Genomic DNA, 14,865 nt, shown 5'->3' on the forward strand with positions numbered 1-14,865 from the left:
ACGTCATTGCTCCGCCCACTAGCTAACGTCAAGCGGTCGGGTCGTGGCCTGTCCATTCGCATTGGGCATCTGGAATTGCATGTTTCGCAATGCTCCGGTCCCGACGATAGAGGTGCATCTGCCTCGCGGCGCATGCTCCAGCACATGCAGCAATGCACCGGCAGAGACGGGGGCGGTACGCTGCTTCAAAGCACGCTTCGTCACGCGCCCGCGCCTTCACAGTCATGACCACTGGTCTTGCTAAACAAACACTGCATTGTTCTCATATCGCCATCTACTCCGATCCAGACAACAAAGACAATGTTCACAAATTCATCCAAACGCCTAATGCCCAAGCCATTTTAGTGGTACAACGGCCTTGCCACCCAACGGCCGATGCAACGGGGAATGTGGTATCGCGCCAAACCGCCGTGTCCATCAACGTGTCGGCTCAGAGAGACTCGACTTAGTCGCTCTCCTCATCGCTGTCGCCCTTGGACTTCTTCGCCGCCTTGGCCGCCTTCTTCTCCGCCTTCCTGCGCTTGCGCTCGGCCTTCTCCTCGGCCGTCTCGCCCTCGTGCTTCTTGCGCTTCTTCGAGTCCTTGTCCTCGGCATCCGAGGCAGCGGCGGGCGTCTCGGCCGTGGTCATCTCCGTGTCGACGGCAGCGGGCTTGGCGGGAGTGGCGGGCGCGTCGGCCTGGGCACCGCCGCTGAAGTCCTTGTACTCGGAAACCCACTTGGCGGGCGTCGCCTCGTTCGGCCTGCCGTACTTGTCGAGCTTGCCGTCGGCCTTCATCTTCTTCTTCTCCGAAGCCTGGGGACCCAAGCCCCACTTGCGGGGGTACAGGTCACGCTCCATGATGCAGCGCTTGATCTTGGCAACGACGCCGTGGTCTATGCATGTTAGTAGATATACTTAAATAGTGTCATGGTGTTCGACATACCGCAGGTCGACATCTCGACGGTCGACATCTGGGCGATACCCAGAGCGATGGCCTCGCCCTTGGTGGTCATCATGACAACCTCGTCGTGGACCTCAATCTCGGACTCTGCGTGGCATTAGTGGTGGTCCCAATATTCAACGGCGGACAGACATACCGTAACGAAGGAGACCGGGAAGCATGAGCTTGGCACCGTAGCAGACGGCGTTGACAGCGCTGTCCTTGACGACAACACGCTTGTAGCTGGTGAGAAGAGTCTCGAGGGGAGAAATGACCCTGCGGAGGTAAGACTCGTCACGGGTGTTGTCCATGGTCCACTGGGCGTCGAGGACGTCATGGAGGGTAACGAGACCCTTGTTCTCGTCCATGGCACCAGAGCGCACACGACGGAGCTCCTGCATGTGGGCGCCAACACCGAGAAGGAGACCCTGCGATTCTTGTTAGTTATCTTTCGGGTGCGTCAATTTGACCAAAACATACCAGGTGGACGCAGAGGGTACGGATGTAGGTACCGGCCTCGCAAGAGACCCAGAAGACACCGAGGTGGCGGTCGTTGTCGAACTCGATGACCTTGGACTCGTGGATGGTACGGATACGGAGCTGACGCTTGACGGCCGAGATCAGGGGAGGACGCTGGAACAGAGCACCAGTGAGGGCTGTAAAGCGTTAGTCTGAGAGCTGAACAAGCATTGACGATGCGTGCTTACTCTCGAGAGCACGAGCGAACTGGACCTGGCCACCGGGGAGCTTGTCGTGCAGGCGGATGACGCAGACATACTCCTTACCGGCACCCTGCTGGCTCTTCACGAGCCTAGTGGCACGGTCGATGCTATGTTCGTTAGCGATAGAATATTGGTGACGCGAAGCATTGGACCTACCAGACGATCAGGCAGCCCGTGACCTTAGGGTCAAGAGTACCACTGTGACCAGTCTTCTCGACGCTGTGAACTGTTAGCTCCAATCCAACGACAACGGGAATGCGCTAGCAAAATCGCAGGTTCCTCCGTGGCCGCTGCTGGTAAAGGTGGCGTTGTCGCAAGCAAGGCCATGGACACGCGGAGCATCATTCGGACAGGCATAGGCATGTGCTTTCAGGCGTGTCGTGATATCGCTTTTGCACTTTCAAGCCACAAGTATGCTGCCGCAACGATTGCCTCCACGTCTCCGAGCAGCGGGAACCAGATTGGAACCCTCGAATGTATTGCCGTTTCGCGTCGTCAGGGAGAGAAGGCGTACCGGAGCATGCGCTTGAGCCAAGCGACGACCTCGTGGGAACTGGGCTGTAGAGCTGTCAGACCAATTGTCCCCCTAACACATAACAATCTACTCTGGGAAAGGGCGAACGCACGTTGGAGGGCTTGTCGAGGTTGATGACACCGCTGGAGATGTACGACTTGATGTCACGCTTCAGCGGGCTGCATCCGGCGGGGATGGGCGTGAAGTGACCGGTGCGAACGAGGACTGCAGGCTACTCGTCAGCAAACGATGCAACTCGATCGTGTCTCTCGAGGGAGAAAACTTGCGCTTGTCATAGTTCTTGAGCAGCAGAGGCCAGCTGCTGGTGTCGAGCTGAGGAGTGGCGGCCTGGGGCTTAATGGAGTACTCCTCCTCCTCGCCGTGCTTCACGATCTCCATGGTCATGTTTCGGGCCTCGATCGTGCCTTCTTTCTTCGCGACTTCCTATCTGCAACGGGCAATTGACCTCGTGGGGGCGAGTGTCTGGTCGAGCAGTGGGTGGTCGGGCGTCGCGACTGGTTCTTGCTGGTCGAGCTTTGTTGGCAGTTCCTCTGGGCTGGCGGGTCGAAGCTTCCAATTTTTTTTCTTCGACTTTGCTGTGGGGGGAGCTGCGACCAGCAAAGGCGTCTCTGATTGGATGGCGGGTTGCAACAGCCACAGCAATGGCGTGGTCAGCCACATTTACGCTTCGGTCGCCTTATCAGGGATCCTTATCAGTTAGTCGTTTGCTCTGTTCCAGCATCTGGTCCTGGTCCGAGGAAAGATCGTGGGCTTGGCGATGCCAGAAGGCCTACATACTTAGTACTCTACCCTATCACTTTTCACAAATGCGTGTTTGATCAACTTCTTCGCTTGGAATATAAATCTCTTCCATCTAAACTTCTCTCTCTTCAACGTATGTTGAATTAGCAGAGAGAGCCCATGGCAGCGACAATATGAGATCAAGAACCTAGTTGACTCTGATGCCGCTGACCGAATTGGTCTTTTTGGATGTCTATCCGCTTCACGTTGCGAGATTATAGGGGCGCTATCATCATGTTGGCGCTTCCTGCATTCTAGCTTCGTGGATAGGTATGCAAAACGTGCAGGCATCTAACATCAATCTGGTGGCCAAAGAGTAGCCCGTTTAATGGGTCCTGGACAAGGCAAGATGTTCAACAATACCGCAAAGTCACGCACACCGAAAACAAATATTTTGGAAATGCCCTCTATCCTCATATTATCCGTTAGGCACGTTTAGCACTATACAAACACCTTACGGCGCGTGCCACGCTAGGTCGGCCTGGGAGACTAACCCTCTACTGCGAAAAGGGGCCTCAATATGCTACCTAGTTGAGCACACCAAGAGCCTAACTGGAGAGCTCAATAAGGTGGTCAGACACCAAGTCACCGTTTACGCGCCGACGACATGCATGTGTTCATTTCCACCCGAGGCGGCAGTCTCCGACAAACTGTAAATGTGATGGTTCATCGCCTGAGAATCTATCAGGCGCATCGTCGCTGGCGGCGAATTCAAGGGTTCTTTTCCATGGCCCAGCAAGCGTACCTTTGACTCTTCACGTCACTATCACATACACCGAACCGCCAGTCAAATTGTCGGCACTTGTTGCCGCCCTTTCGATGATAGCTCTCCGGGCTGGGATGTCACTCACAACTTGATTAATCGACCGGCTATGTCGACCTCACTTGCCTCACTCGCGGGCTTGCAGACTGTATAACGATTTCAAATCGACAATAATAAAATTCACAGTCTACAAACCGAGGTTTCCTGTGTTTGACCGTTTGATGAGCAAGTGGTATAAGACTCCAAACTCCCCCGACCCCGACCCCACCATTAAAGTTGTACACGACCGGCGCTACCACACATAAGCTTTCCTCGGGTCGTCCTGCGGGGAGTCGTGGTAATCAGCCGGGTTGTACTGAGCATAGACCGGCCTCTCCGGCTGGTGGATCGGCTGTACGTCCAGCGCGAGTGCCAGATGCTGCCCGTAGTTTCCATCAACCTCTCGTAGCTCATATGATTCCTCCCCCACAGCCTTGCCCTTCGTATCCTGCTGCCACACGGGCGAAGGCTCAGGCCCGCCTAGAGCAATCCCGACCTCCTGCGGCGCTGTCCTCATCTGAGGTTTGTCGGCGGGCCACGGCATGTTGCGCCCGTCTACTGCCGTGTCTGGACTGTTGTACTGTGACGAGTACGGCGAGAAGTATCTCGTCTGAAACTTCTCGGTGCTCACGCTCTGAGGCGAGTTGTCCCAGTCCCGGAGCGGCTTCTGGCTTTGTGGTGTGTCGTCCCAGCCTCGAAAGGGGTGCTGGCTCGACGGGCTTTCAAAGTATTCGCCCCGGGTGGTGTTGATGGGTGTAGGCCACGCCGCCATGGCTTTCTTGACCTTCTCATCGTAAGACTTGAGGAACGTCCGGCGTTTCCTGCGGCCGTTGCAGATGATGCAGAATCCGACGGCGACCAGGATCAGGAGCAGCGCTCCAAACGCAATGCCTACTCGGGCATCGAGGCTCAGAGGGCCCGGGTAGTAATTGGGAATGTTGGTGGCGATCGGTGTCGGGTCGGTAATATTGACAACAGACGTTATGAATGGTGGGCTGTCAATCGAGACACGCGTTCCATTGATGGGCATCTGCTCGCATCCGGCCTGCAATACTGTCATGACTGGGGCATATTAGCTTTGTCCCTTCCCGAGACCTTTTCCAAGACTTACAATTGGCGAGGAAGTGGTTGCTACCAGCACGGAGACATGAAGCGCATCGAGGCAGCTGATCGTGAATCCAGGTAGAGCAGTACCCGTACGCCGTGCCGTTAGGCTCAAGCTCGTTGTACGTAACTGCACGTTGCAATGGCTCGCAGGCAGTGCTAGTCTTGGGTCAGCATTGGCAGAGGCTGAGAGCACGAACGCGAAAGGACATACCTGGTCAAGCAGGGGCTTGATCCGACATCCTCGTTTTCTGGGTAGCCGAAAAGGCAGTATGACACGGCATACCGAAGGTTGTCTAGGAGCGACGGTCAGATTGGGGATCCCAAGCTTCCTCAAATCCAGTCGTAAACTCACAAAGAGCCCATTGCGTATCGGTCTCGTCCCCGTCAATATAGCCACTGGCGAGCTGACAGGTTGTACACCGTTCAAAGACACCGCCTTCGGCACTTGTGTCGTAGTCCTCCTCCTTGCACACCAGCTCATCTGAGCTGGTAGAGCCGAGAACATTGCCACAGAGAGTCTGGCAAGGTGACCCGGCCACGGCCTTGAGAGCAGACGCACGGCTAAGCCATAGCCCAAGCCAAAAGGCGCTGACAGCAAAGCGCATGTTGGAGGTTTTGCGTCAGCCGACTACTGGATAAGAGATCCGGTCAGTGGTTCAAAGTGAGGAAATATTCCAGTCGAAGTGCCAGGCGCTCGTCTTCGTCTCACATGCCGACGGGGAGCGCGATGGTATGTCCTCGAGCGGAACTTTCTGGTGAGTGTGCGAAGCGAAGCAATGGGACGGACGATAAAGCTGGCGAGGAACGTTCACGATCTTGAGCTGGAACTTGCGGAAGCACGAGTGGCAGTTCTCATATGTGCGACATGAAGTGAGAAGCGGGGATCGCTGCGATCACGCCGTGGAGGTGTGACAGGGTGACGAGAAGCGCTGTGATCGCTGCAGGTTGGAAGGAAAGCCGCATGGCGTTGCAGCGTGTTGGCGCACAGGGTGGGCAGCTCATCACACGGTCCTGGTTGCCTCTTGGTACCGTAGCCCGCCAGCCGCCCGTTCGGCGAGTGAAGCCCTGCCCAGCCAGAGCCTGTCTGCCCGTCCATCAGCGGCCCGCTAGCCCTCAGCTGTGCTCTGTGCTTTCGCCTGCCCTTGCCGGTTGTGTACTCAACCAAAGATGACAGAGAGGTGAAGAGGAGGAGGTGAGGGGGTTGGGGGTGATTGGGCGATGGGTATCTTCGATGGCCCCGAGCTCTGATCCTTGACTCGGGGGCCATGTTGCCGCCGTGCTGTATCCACACGAGCAAACAAGCCGCCAATGATAACAAGAAACCCGTTCACCTGCGCGTGCTACATGCAAGGGCTCTGCTCCAGTTCACACACGACTGGCAAATAGGATCGCGAGAAACGTCCCCGACTTCATGATTCGCTTGTCGACTGCCTGGCACTTGAACAAGTGGCGGGCAATATGAACATGATGATTACAAGGAATGTGACTTTGGCCGGTTGTCCAGGCCGCACATCACACACACCGTCCACTAGCATTGCTCTTCACCCCATCTTCAATTCCCCTTCGCTGTCCGAATCGGGTGGTGACCCCTACCAGTTACTTGCCCCCTTCACGGAACTTGCCTGAAGTGTGGAAAACGTGTTGGTCCATCGACTCTTGACGATTCAATCGCGTAGCCTGCCCTGACTACCGCTGAGGTGCCGCTTCACTTTTCACCGGAACAATGCAGCCTGCCACACCTCTCATCCCGAACTTGGGGGCGGGCGGTGCGCCTCGGTATGATGAGTGTTGGCCAATTTCGTGATCACCTTGAACTTGCCAGTGTTTCACGGTTTAGGTATCTTGGCAAGGGCAAGGGGGTGGGAGCACGAGACTAGCATAGCGATTTGCCAGCTTTGGACAGGTCTCTTTGAAGATCTCGACGCCACTTCTGTATCGTTGTTGGATTATTCACTAGCCTAGTACATACATGTCCTCGTGAGCGAACAACTGCCATGCTGGCCAAGACCTCTAACTCCGCTATGCTGAACAGGGATGAGGAACGGATATCAATCGTTGGGGTGATCAGGTCATAAGTGAACGGGAAAACAAAACCAAAATGGACATGTCATAACGCAAGTCAACAAGCCCGCTGCTCCTCCCGAGCAGCAATCCGTCAAACACCGAGTTCGCCCTGTCTTTTGGCTACCTTTGCCTACCGTAAACTCCTTGTATGTGTGCCATGTCTTCTTCCGTGTTCTAGACGGCCACGCCGCTGGGGGCTGTGGCCATTCTCAAAATATCCCCTTCTACAGCATCAGGGGAAACCCCCTTGGATTCTGGACTTGGATGTCGTATGGCTTCGTCCTCGAATAACGCTTCTGTGTCGTTGACGAACACTTCTGCTTTCGGTGTTCGAGTCTCAAAAGATGGAGTCGACGGCGAGCGGCCAGGAGTTGAAACTGTGTCAACAGTCTCGGCTAGTGAACCAGAGTCACTACAGGCAACACCGTCCGGCGTGGTTTGAGAACCCTGACTCGCGGTGCGCTCAATATCATTTGTAAGAGGCAGAGGCGAATTCCCTGCGATAGTGGCTTCGGAACCGGGGGACGAGTCCTGTCCAGCGGCAGCATCTGTGGCAGAGCCAGGGCTGCTTGACACTTGTGCACCGTGGACAGGGCAGTTGGGGCAAACAACAGATTCGACAGCTTCAAAGTCTTGTATGGCGGCGGCAGGAGGGCTACCGGATCCGCTCGACGACCCAGACGCCCGCCGCTCGTATTCTTGTTGCAGCTCTGAGCGCGCTCGATCGAGGGAGAAAGCTTGGTCGTCAGAAGATGAGGCAACGGGGGAAAACGCAACACCTCTGGATGTAGACCGAGGCTGGGGGCGCATCTTTGTCCTGTCCATGGCAGTCGGCGTCCTGGATCGTTCACGCACCCTCGAGAAATGTGGTTCCCTTTCCTCGGATGTCGATGCAGATCTGGAACGATGGCCCATGCGGGACATCGGCCTCGGTGAGTTTTGCACTCCTGGGCGCGCAAGACTGGACTGAGGACGTGCCATCTCAGTGCCAAAAATGCTGGGGTTTGCCCCAATCAAGATGGATGCAGCGGCTTCGGTGGGACGGCTTCGGCTACAGTTGCGTGACTTGGGCGAGCTGGGCCTGTCGGGAATGGGAGACTGTGTCTCTTCATTACGGAACCGATTGGCCGATTCTGCTCGCTGCGATATGCCATCCAAATGCTGCGATACCGCCGCTGCCATATCGCGGTGAGCCAGGCTTGAATCCGAACGTTCATGATTTCTGTTGCGGCTGGCATTTCGTGACTTTGGGGATGAAGGACGCGAAGGATGGTTGTCTTGTCCGCTGTGGTCATCCGTTGCAGTTGTAGGACCCTGGCTCATCGGGGGAGATCTGCTAGAGCTCCTTTCTCGTGATTTAAGCTTATTCGAGTAGCGCTCATCTTTCCTAGATGTGCGCGTAGTACTGCTCGATCGCATCGTGTTCGAGCTATGCGTCCGCTTCACCGGTTCAGGTTGCGGTGTTGGAGCATTAAAGGCTTTGGGGGTCCTCCTTCCCACGGGGGACGGCGCAAACGGTGGCCAATCGTTAGGATCAACCGGAGTATGTAATGCAGCGTCGATAGGGGTTCGAATCGAAGAGGACGAGGGCCGCCAGAGATAGCGACTGGCTATCGGCGACATGTCGTCAAAGGGAGTGATGGGACTGAACGAGTCCTCTGTGTGGGTAATTGTGACCTCGCCCCCGTAAACATGCATGTCCGGGATTGGTCTGGGGTATCCGCTTAGGGGCAGACCACTGTCGGGATAGGGAGTGCTTTCTGCTGGGGGCCTCTCATTCGACCTGATTGATTGGTTTGAGCGAATAGACTGGACCGACTGGACCGACCGAACTGAATGTGTGGACTGCGTACTCATAGGTTGCGGGCTATTGGCTTCCGCCCAACTGCCAAATGGCGGCGACTGCGGAATGATTAATTTAGGCCGGACAGCCTGTGGAGTGGGACTCGGTGCAGTTGGTGTTGGTATATCATGAGAACCAGTGGATTTGGCTGATGTTGCTGATGTGGCCGAAACTGGCTCTCGGCGTTGGGGGTGCTGAGGGATTTGAATCTGCGGGCTCGGTCTCGTGCGTTTCGAAGATGTCGCCGTCGTGTTATTCATGGCATTGCCGATGGCGGCTTGTGAAGTGGGGGGTTTGGTTGACGATAATGGCTCCTTCGAATGCTCGCCCTTTGGCGAAGATTGCGTCTCTTGAGAGTTTGATGGCGGCTTTTGTCCCGGCGCTGGCGATTGTGACATCTTCTGTAGTTCGCCTTGTGCCGGTTCTGAACTGTCGGCATCCGGGCGGTACAGGAGCTTGGCGTACGGAGGATTGTCCGTGTCGACAACGAGAAGCTCCTTTTCTCCTCGACCAAGCAGGCCATAGACCTTGACCTCGCCATCATGAATCCCAACAACTGCACTCGTCCCGGCGTAGACAGCTTCGTCTTCAGTGCCTGTACGGTTGCAGAACACAACAATGATCTCCTCATCATTCTCAGCCCTGATGAGGGGCTCCAAGCGGGTGACCCAGTAGGTCAAGGTCTCCATGTCAGGCTCGTTAGGCATACGACTGAACATCCTGCTATCCTCGCGTGTCATCCAGGCCATGGAGACAATGACGAAGTTGGAGGAGTACTCGAGAACGTGAAAGGCAAACTCAAAGGCGTGCCAAGGTGCTTGAAACTTATGGGGGCTAAAGGGGGTTAATTCAGGACAGAGATGGCGGGGAGAAAGAAGAAAACTCACTTCAGGTCCATACCTGCAAACAAGGAGTGTTAGTCGACTGTCTTCGCCAGGAGATGTCCACGCAAGAGATACTCACAGATGCCCATCGACGTGTGGCCAAGGCCCGGGATGTATCCTTCGAAAAACCCAGTATCACCTTCCAGCGCCCATGTCTCATCGGTGTAATACAAGAAACTTTTCCGATAATTTGCAACCGTCTCGCCGTCTCTATTAACAATGATTGCCGAGTTGTAATACTCAGGGCCGGTTGGCCACTTGGGTGAAGGGTCGACTTTCTCCGGGTATCCAGCAGCGACGATACAGTTGTACTTCAGCGCGGTGGTGCGAGCCCATAATGCCGTGATTCCAGAGCCGGATGGTTCGAGATATGGTGCGATGTGTTCTAAGGACTTGAAGTTGTAGCCTGTAGGGAATTGTCAGTCACGTCCCTACGCACATGTGCTGCTCGCGCGACCACGGTCCAAGTCGCCTTGTTGGGCTCTAGTGCTCCATGTTGCTGCCGGGCGCATTGGAGGTCTCTTCCTCCCAAACCAGCACACGTACCTGAAAAGGCCATTTCAGGCAGGACCAGAAGATCGAGTTCCTCGGGGTTCGCTCTGCTCAGGACAGCATCGGCGCGGTTGAGGTTATTGTCGACATCGCCGACCTGCGGCGCGAACTGAACACAACCGATCCTCATCGTGAAACTCGACCAAACTCAAGGACTGACTGACACAAGATGCTGCGACACGAGTCTCTCTGTAAGGACATGACGAAAGACAGGGGACGGTCGCGCGCAACAGTCTTGGTGCGAGAAAAGATGAACCACAACAACAAACGTCAGCACAAGATCACCATACTATTTCAAGGTGTGTTCAAGATTGGGCAAGAGGCGATATATGGGGGTAGGGTCAGAGAGAGAAGGGGAGTAGACCAAAATGGCACATTGGGGGGGGGGGGGCGGGGAACTGGCAAGCAACGGGTGTGGGCGGAAGTCCATGAGGCTGAGGGGCCGTGGTCGCGGCCAACGAGAAGTCGACACTAACCGCCCATCTCACCTATCTGGCCCCGGACCACATCCCACCATCAGCCTGTCCATGCCCCCCGGTCAAGTGTGACGCCTGACGCGAGGCAGGGCCACTCACGAGCTGCTTGTTATGCGGGATGGCGCGAACAACTAGAGACGACGTGCGGGCATTTGACTGAGGGTGCAGCTCCCTGAAGCCAATACAGCACTTGCCAAGTAAGGGAGATGCCTACCACTCGTCTAGCGCTTCGCGTCACTGCCGGCCGCCAATGTCGTCGCTAACACTCGGACGCAGACCGCTTCGCCGTGCTGTGATATTCGTCGCACAGCGCAACGGGCGTTGGAGGTACTGTGAGCCCCTTTCCGTACCTACCTTAGGTACCTACCTACCTGGTACCCAACAGATGCAGCCAGCTCGAGTGGCCTTACTTTCAGGAGCAGAAGTTACCAGCCAACACCAAACATGTCGTCAAGCTGAGAAAAAGCACCAACGATTCGCTCACTGGTAGCTGCTGCTAGATGGTACTTTCGTGAATTGTCACATCGGAGAGCTGGCGGCGTTGTTGGAGGGATAGTGCCTAGGTAGGTAGGTGCCATGTAGTAGTCTTGGTAGGTACCTAGGTAGCAGCGAGAGGGGGACAGAGCAGTTGACCTGGGAAGCCCTAGCCGTCTCATTTGAAGCCCTGATTTCCTCCTGTCTCCAGCGCAATTCCCAAGCCTTCGGGTGAAAGTGGATCCACGCTGAAGGAGCGCAGGTTCCAGCGTATTCATTGGCTGATCCCTTACTGGCCTGTGAGCTGATTGGTCTCTATCCCGCGTGATGGCAAGGGCCTCTCTCTCATCCAATTGCTGACATGCGCCCACCTAGGTACCTTAGGCGCCCTTTATTAACGTGCTGCACGTTGTTGGCTTCCAACAGGGAGTCCTCCAGGCACCAATGAGTAAGACTCGAGTCCATGTGGGTAGGCAGTACATGGTACTTGTTTCCCATTGCTGTGCGGGGAGTCGGATATGATGCTTGAGCTGCTATGCCGCCCAGTTGCCAGTGTCTCGAACACCCACCCGCATGGTGAGTGAGCTCCCATGGCGAGATGTCCAGCACACCTCGACATGTCCTGAGCCCTGCCACTCCACCCACCAGCGTGAAGCGGCAACCGGAATAAGCGCCTCAGCACGTGCTCCGTCCTGTCTGTCTGATCAGCGATGTCACCAGATGTCCTGCACACTGGTTGGTGCCTCAAACAACTTCTTCCACTCTGAAAAAGTCGGTGAACTAGGAAGGGACAAGCAGTGCTGTATTAAGGAAGCGAAGTTTCATGTGCCAGGCACTTCTCAGATACTTTATTCACCCTCGCCGAGGAACACCCAGCCAGTATTGGGGCCTTAGACATGCCCCTGGGATCAGTACTTCTCTGTCTTCTCCGGCCCCCTGTCTCCAAGCCTGGTATTGTCATTGATGTACCGGAACCCGAAGAAGGCGCGCCTATCCCGTTTCTCACTGCATCAACGTCAGTCATGTGACGACTCACGAGCATCGTCTGAGCCCTGGTTACTCACTTGGTCAAGGTCATGGTAGCCACATCCTCCTCCGCCTCAGCATTGTAGCCCCACGAGACGCCCCAATTGCTCCCCTCGCACGGCTTGTCGAAAAAGCTCATCTTGCCCGGGTCCTGCCCCTTCTTGCCGCTATGTGACACGACACACAAGACAGAGTCAAAGTCGGGATGCTCAATGGTGAAGATGAGGGCCATGCCCGGCTTTTCCTCAGACTGCATGACATCTGCGTCGTGTGAGTGGCTGCGCCTGCGTTCTCGGTGGTTGTTCTTTGCTTTTCACATACAGCGATACACATCCCCGAGCGACCATTCGGACGCGTACTCCAAGCTATCCTCGTTGCTGCGAGGCACAGAACGCACCAGCTCAGGTGGGCTCTGGAAGATTTGTTCGCTGTCGTCGCTGCCCAGCGCGGATGCCGGCATAAACCTGGTGATGTTCAGCCACGTGGTGCCGTCCTCGGCCAGGGCGCGCCACGACAGTTTGCCATTGGCATCCCAGGCGATGATCGTTTTGATAGCGTCTTGGTCGCCCCAGAGGCGAACAATCTCTGAATTGTCCGCCTCGTGACATGGCGTCGTCGGAACATCAACCTCGGCGCCCTTTGTGTTCTCGATTGCCTGTCTCTCCGGTCCTTCGGTGTTGAATTCGCAGAACAACGGACTAGTGCCATCCGTGGAGGTCATGAGTTGCTCCCAGTTACAGCGGTCCTCTGTTGCGGAGCACACTCGGCGGCTCAGGAGAATGATACTGAGCCCGGGCTTTGCTTGTGTCTGGTAGCCAGGTGGCAGTATTTGGGCGAGGCCAAGACAGACGAAGCAGAACAGGCACCAAACGGTAGCGAGCATCGTGGTTCTCGATACACAAGCAAGAGAGCATGGGCGAGGAAGTGATGGGCAGGTGTCAGAACGATGACCGTATACAGAGGTCTAATCACTGTCTATATGCTCACGGAGGATATTCAAATCGCAACGCTGACTCCTGGAGCGAGAGGCAAGCGGTGTTACGCAAGCATAGATGCTTCCCACCGGGCTAGCAAGATGAATGTAATCTTCCACGACGCCGTCGTCAGCAACGGGAAGCTTCTGTCCGACAAGAGACAGGCCACAATTCACATGCTTACACGACGGCAACATGGCTCGTTTGCATAATATGTTTCGGCCGCAATAGTGTCCTCACGTGTCATACCATGGGTAGCGCACGGGTCATCTAACCATTTAACGAGTGCTCTTCTCAAGGAGACTGCCGGGACGAAGCTGCCTTCTCGCTTCATGTTACGAAGTCTGCATCCAAGAACAGGACAAGACAGGTCTCTGTCTGGATGGACAGGTCACGAGATTCATGCATATCAGGGGAAGTCACTCACTGAATCTTGGAGGGGCTTAGCAAGGAGACGAGAACTGGCACGACCCCTTCCCCAAAGGAGCCATGCCATGTTTGCTCGTAGTATTGTGCGCTTGCATCCCCCGTTGCGGGGACACGGGTATCACGCAGCAGTGAACAAGTGCCGAGTAGAGTGATACGACATGACCGAAAGGGCTGGAAGTAGTCCACAAGGTCAACTATTCGACCATGTTTGGATCCAGGCCGTAGGATACGCGAGGCTGGCGATGCTGATGTTGATCGATGACTAGATTGGACCGAGACAGAATCTCAGAAGACGACTTCCGGAGTGGAGATCGTTTGGTCGACGGGGTCGCACAGGCCCAAATTGACATGTTGCCATCCGAATCATGTCGCACGGTTGTTTGACTTTGTGACAAGGTGATGCTGAGGCCCGAAGGATATGATCATGGTGGCCATGTGGTATTGCAAAGTGGTGAAGAACATGGTCATCGATCGTGAGTCTGTTGGGAACGAAAAGGCAGAGTGGTGCTGGGTGGTATGGGCATGTCAAAGTCAGAGAAAGTCAAGTCAAGGAATCGCGGATAGATATATCCTGAGAGATACCCATCCAGGAGCTGTAACCTAAAAATATACCTCGAGTCAAAAGCAACTACCGAAAGGCATGTTGCCAAAAACAAACATGACGGTGCAGTGGTTCTGGGGACCATAGCTGGAGCGCGCGGCAGGGTGGCCTGATTTTGCAACAGCAGATGACGAACGGCGGGTCCATATCAGGATCTGTGAGTCGTTTTCCGACGTCAATTCAACATCTGTATTCGTAGAGAGAAGCGGAGCGGGTGACTCGCAGTGGGCACTTGCGAGAGTGGGTTGGATGGTGAGGTGGAGGGAGAGAAAGATGGCAAATAGATTAAAGTGGAATGGGGAAGAGGAGAGGAGATAGCGGGAAATGCAGCCACTGTCACACTCGCTACTATTTGTGGCTGTCCTTGCCGCGCTGTCGGCTCCAGGCTCGCCGTCAGTGGAGAGACAACCGCCAGCGCGGTAACGAGACCCCCAAGCTTCTAATGTGGAGCTGCCAGATCGTTCGAGGTGGAACCCCACGAGGGTCCAACGGTCGACCAGCAGGCCTCGCTGGCACCGGGAGGCCCCAACCGGCGGCCTGCCAGTGTTTTCGAGGTCAGCCAACAGTTGAAGGCACTGACCGACTGGCTAACTACACGTCGTCCTCTACTCATGTTAAGCACCCTCATTGGATCAGGATAGGGTCATTTGGAAGAGTCTGTTGAATGCATCTATGA

General features: G+C 55.5%; 4 protein-coding genes across 4 annotated transcripts; all 4 read right to left on the reverse strand.

Annotated features, from left to right (window-relative positions):
- Positions 1-445: 445 nt before the first annotated feature.
- Positions 446-2,555, reverse strand: VDAG_08478 (centromere/microtubule-binding protein cbf5; the record flags this gene model as incomplete). Its single annotated transcript, XM_009660203.1, has 9 exons — positions 446-873; positions 924-1,028; positions 1,078-1,348; positions 1,401-1,576; positions 1,628-1,731; positions 1,799-1,861; positions 2,157-2,200; positions 2,269-2,381; positions 2,405-2,555. 9 exons carry the CDS (start codon positions 2,553-2,555, stop codon positions 446-448), a joined length of 1,455 nt encoding a protein of 484 aa, XP_009658498.1.
- Positions 2,556-4,012: 1,457 nt separating this feature from the next.
- On the reverse strand, positions 4,013-5,647 carry VDAG_08479 (uncharacterized protein; the record flags this gene model as incomplete). The annotated part of the gene is made up of 4 exons (XM_009660204.1): positions 5,219-5,647; positions 5,078-5,159; positions 4,871-5,022; positions 4,013-4,821 (listed from the first exon to the last, which is right to left on the reverse strand). The coding sequence occupies exons 1-4, from the start codon at positions 5,469-5,471 to the stop codon at positions 4,013-4,015; spliced, it is 1,296 nt and encodes a 431-aa protein (XP_009658499.1). The 5' UTR covers positions 5,472-5,647.
- A 1,149-nt stretch (positions 5,648-6,796) lies between these two features.
- On the reverse strand, positions 6,797-10,339 carry VDAG_08480 (N-terminal amidase; the record flags this gene model as incomplete). The annotated part of the gene is made up of 3 exons (XM_009660205.1): positions 6,797-9,607; positions 9,733-10,063; positions 10,204-10,339. The coding sequence occupies 3 exons, from the start codon at positions 10,337-10,339 to the stop codon at positions 7,105-7,107; spliced, it is 2,970 nt and encodes a 989-aa protein (XP_009658500.1). The 3' UTR covers positions 6,797-7,104.
- Positions 10,340-12,067: 1,728 nt separating this feature from the next.
- On the reverse strand, positions 12,068-13,068 carry VDAG_08481 (uncharacterized protein; the record flags this gene model as incomplete). The annotated part of the gene is made up of 3 exons (XM_009660206.1): positions 12,068-12,164; positions 12,224-12,352; positions 12,545-13,068. 3 exons carry the CDS (start codon positions 13,066-13,068, stop codon positions 12,068-12,070), a joined length of 750 nt encoding a protein of 249 aa, XP_009658501.1.
- Between the last annotated feature and the right edge of the window lie 1,797 nt (positions 13,069-14,865).

The sequence above is a fragment of the Verticillium dahliae genome, genomic scaffold (assembly GCF_000150675.1).
Source record: "Verticillium dahliae VdLs.17 supercont1.20 genomic scaffold, whole genome shotgun sequence".
Lineage (NCBI taxonomy): Eukaryota > Fungi > Ascomycota > Sordariomycetes > Glomerellales > Plectosphaerellaceae > Verticillium > Verticillium dahliae.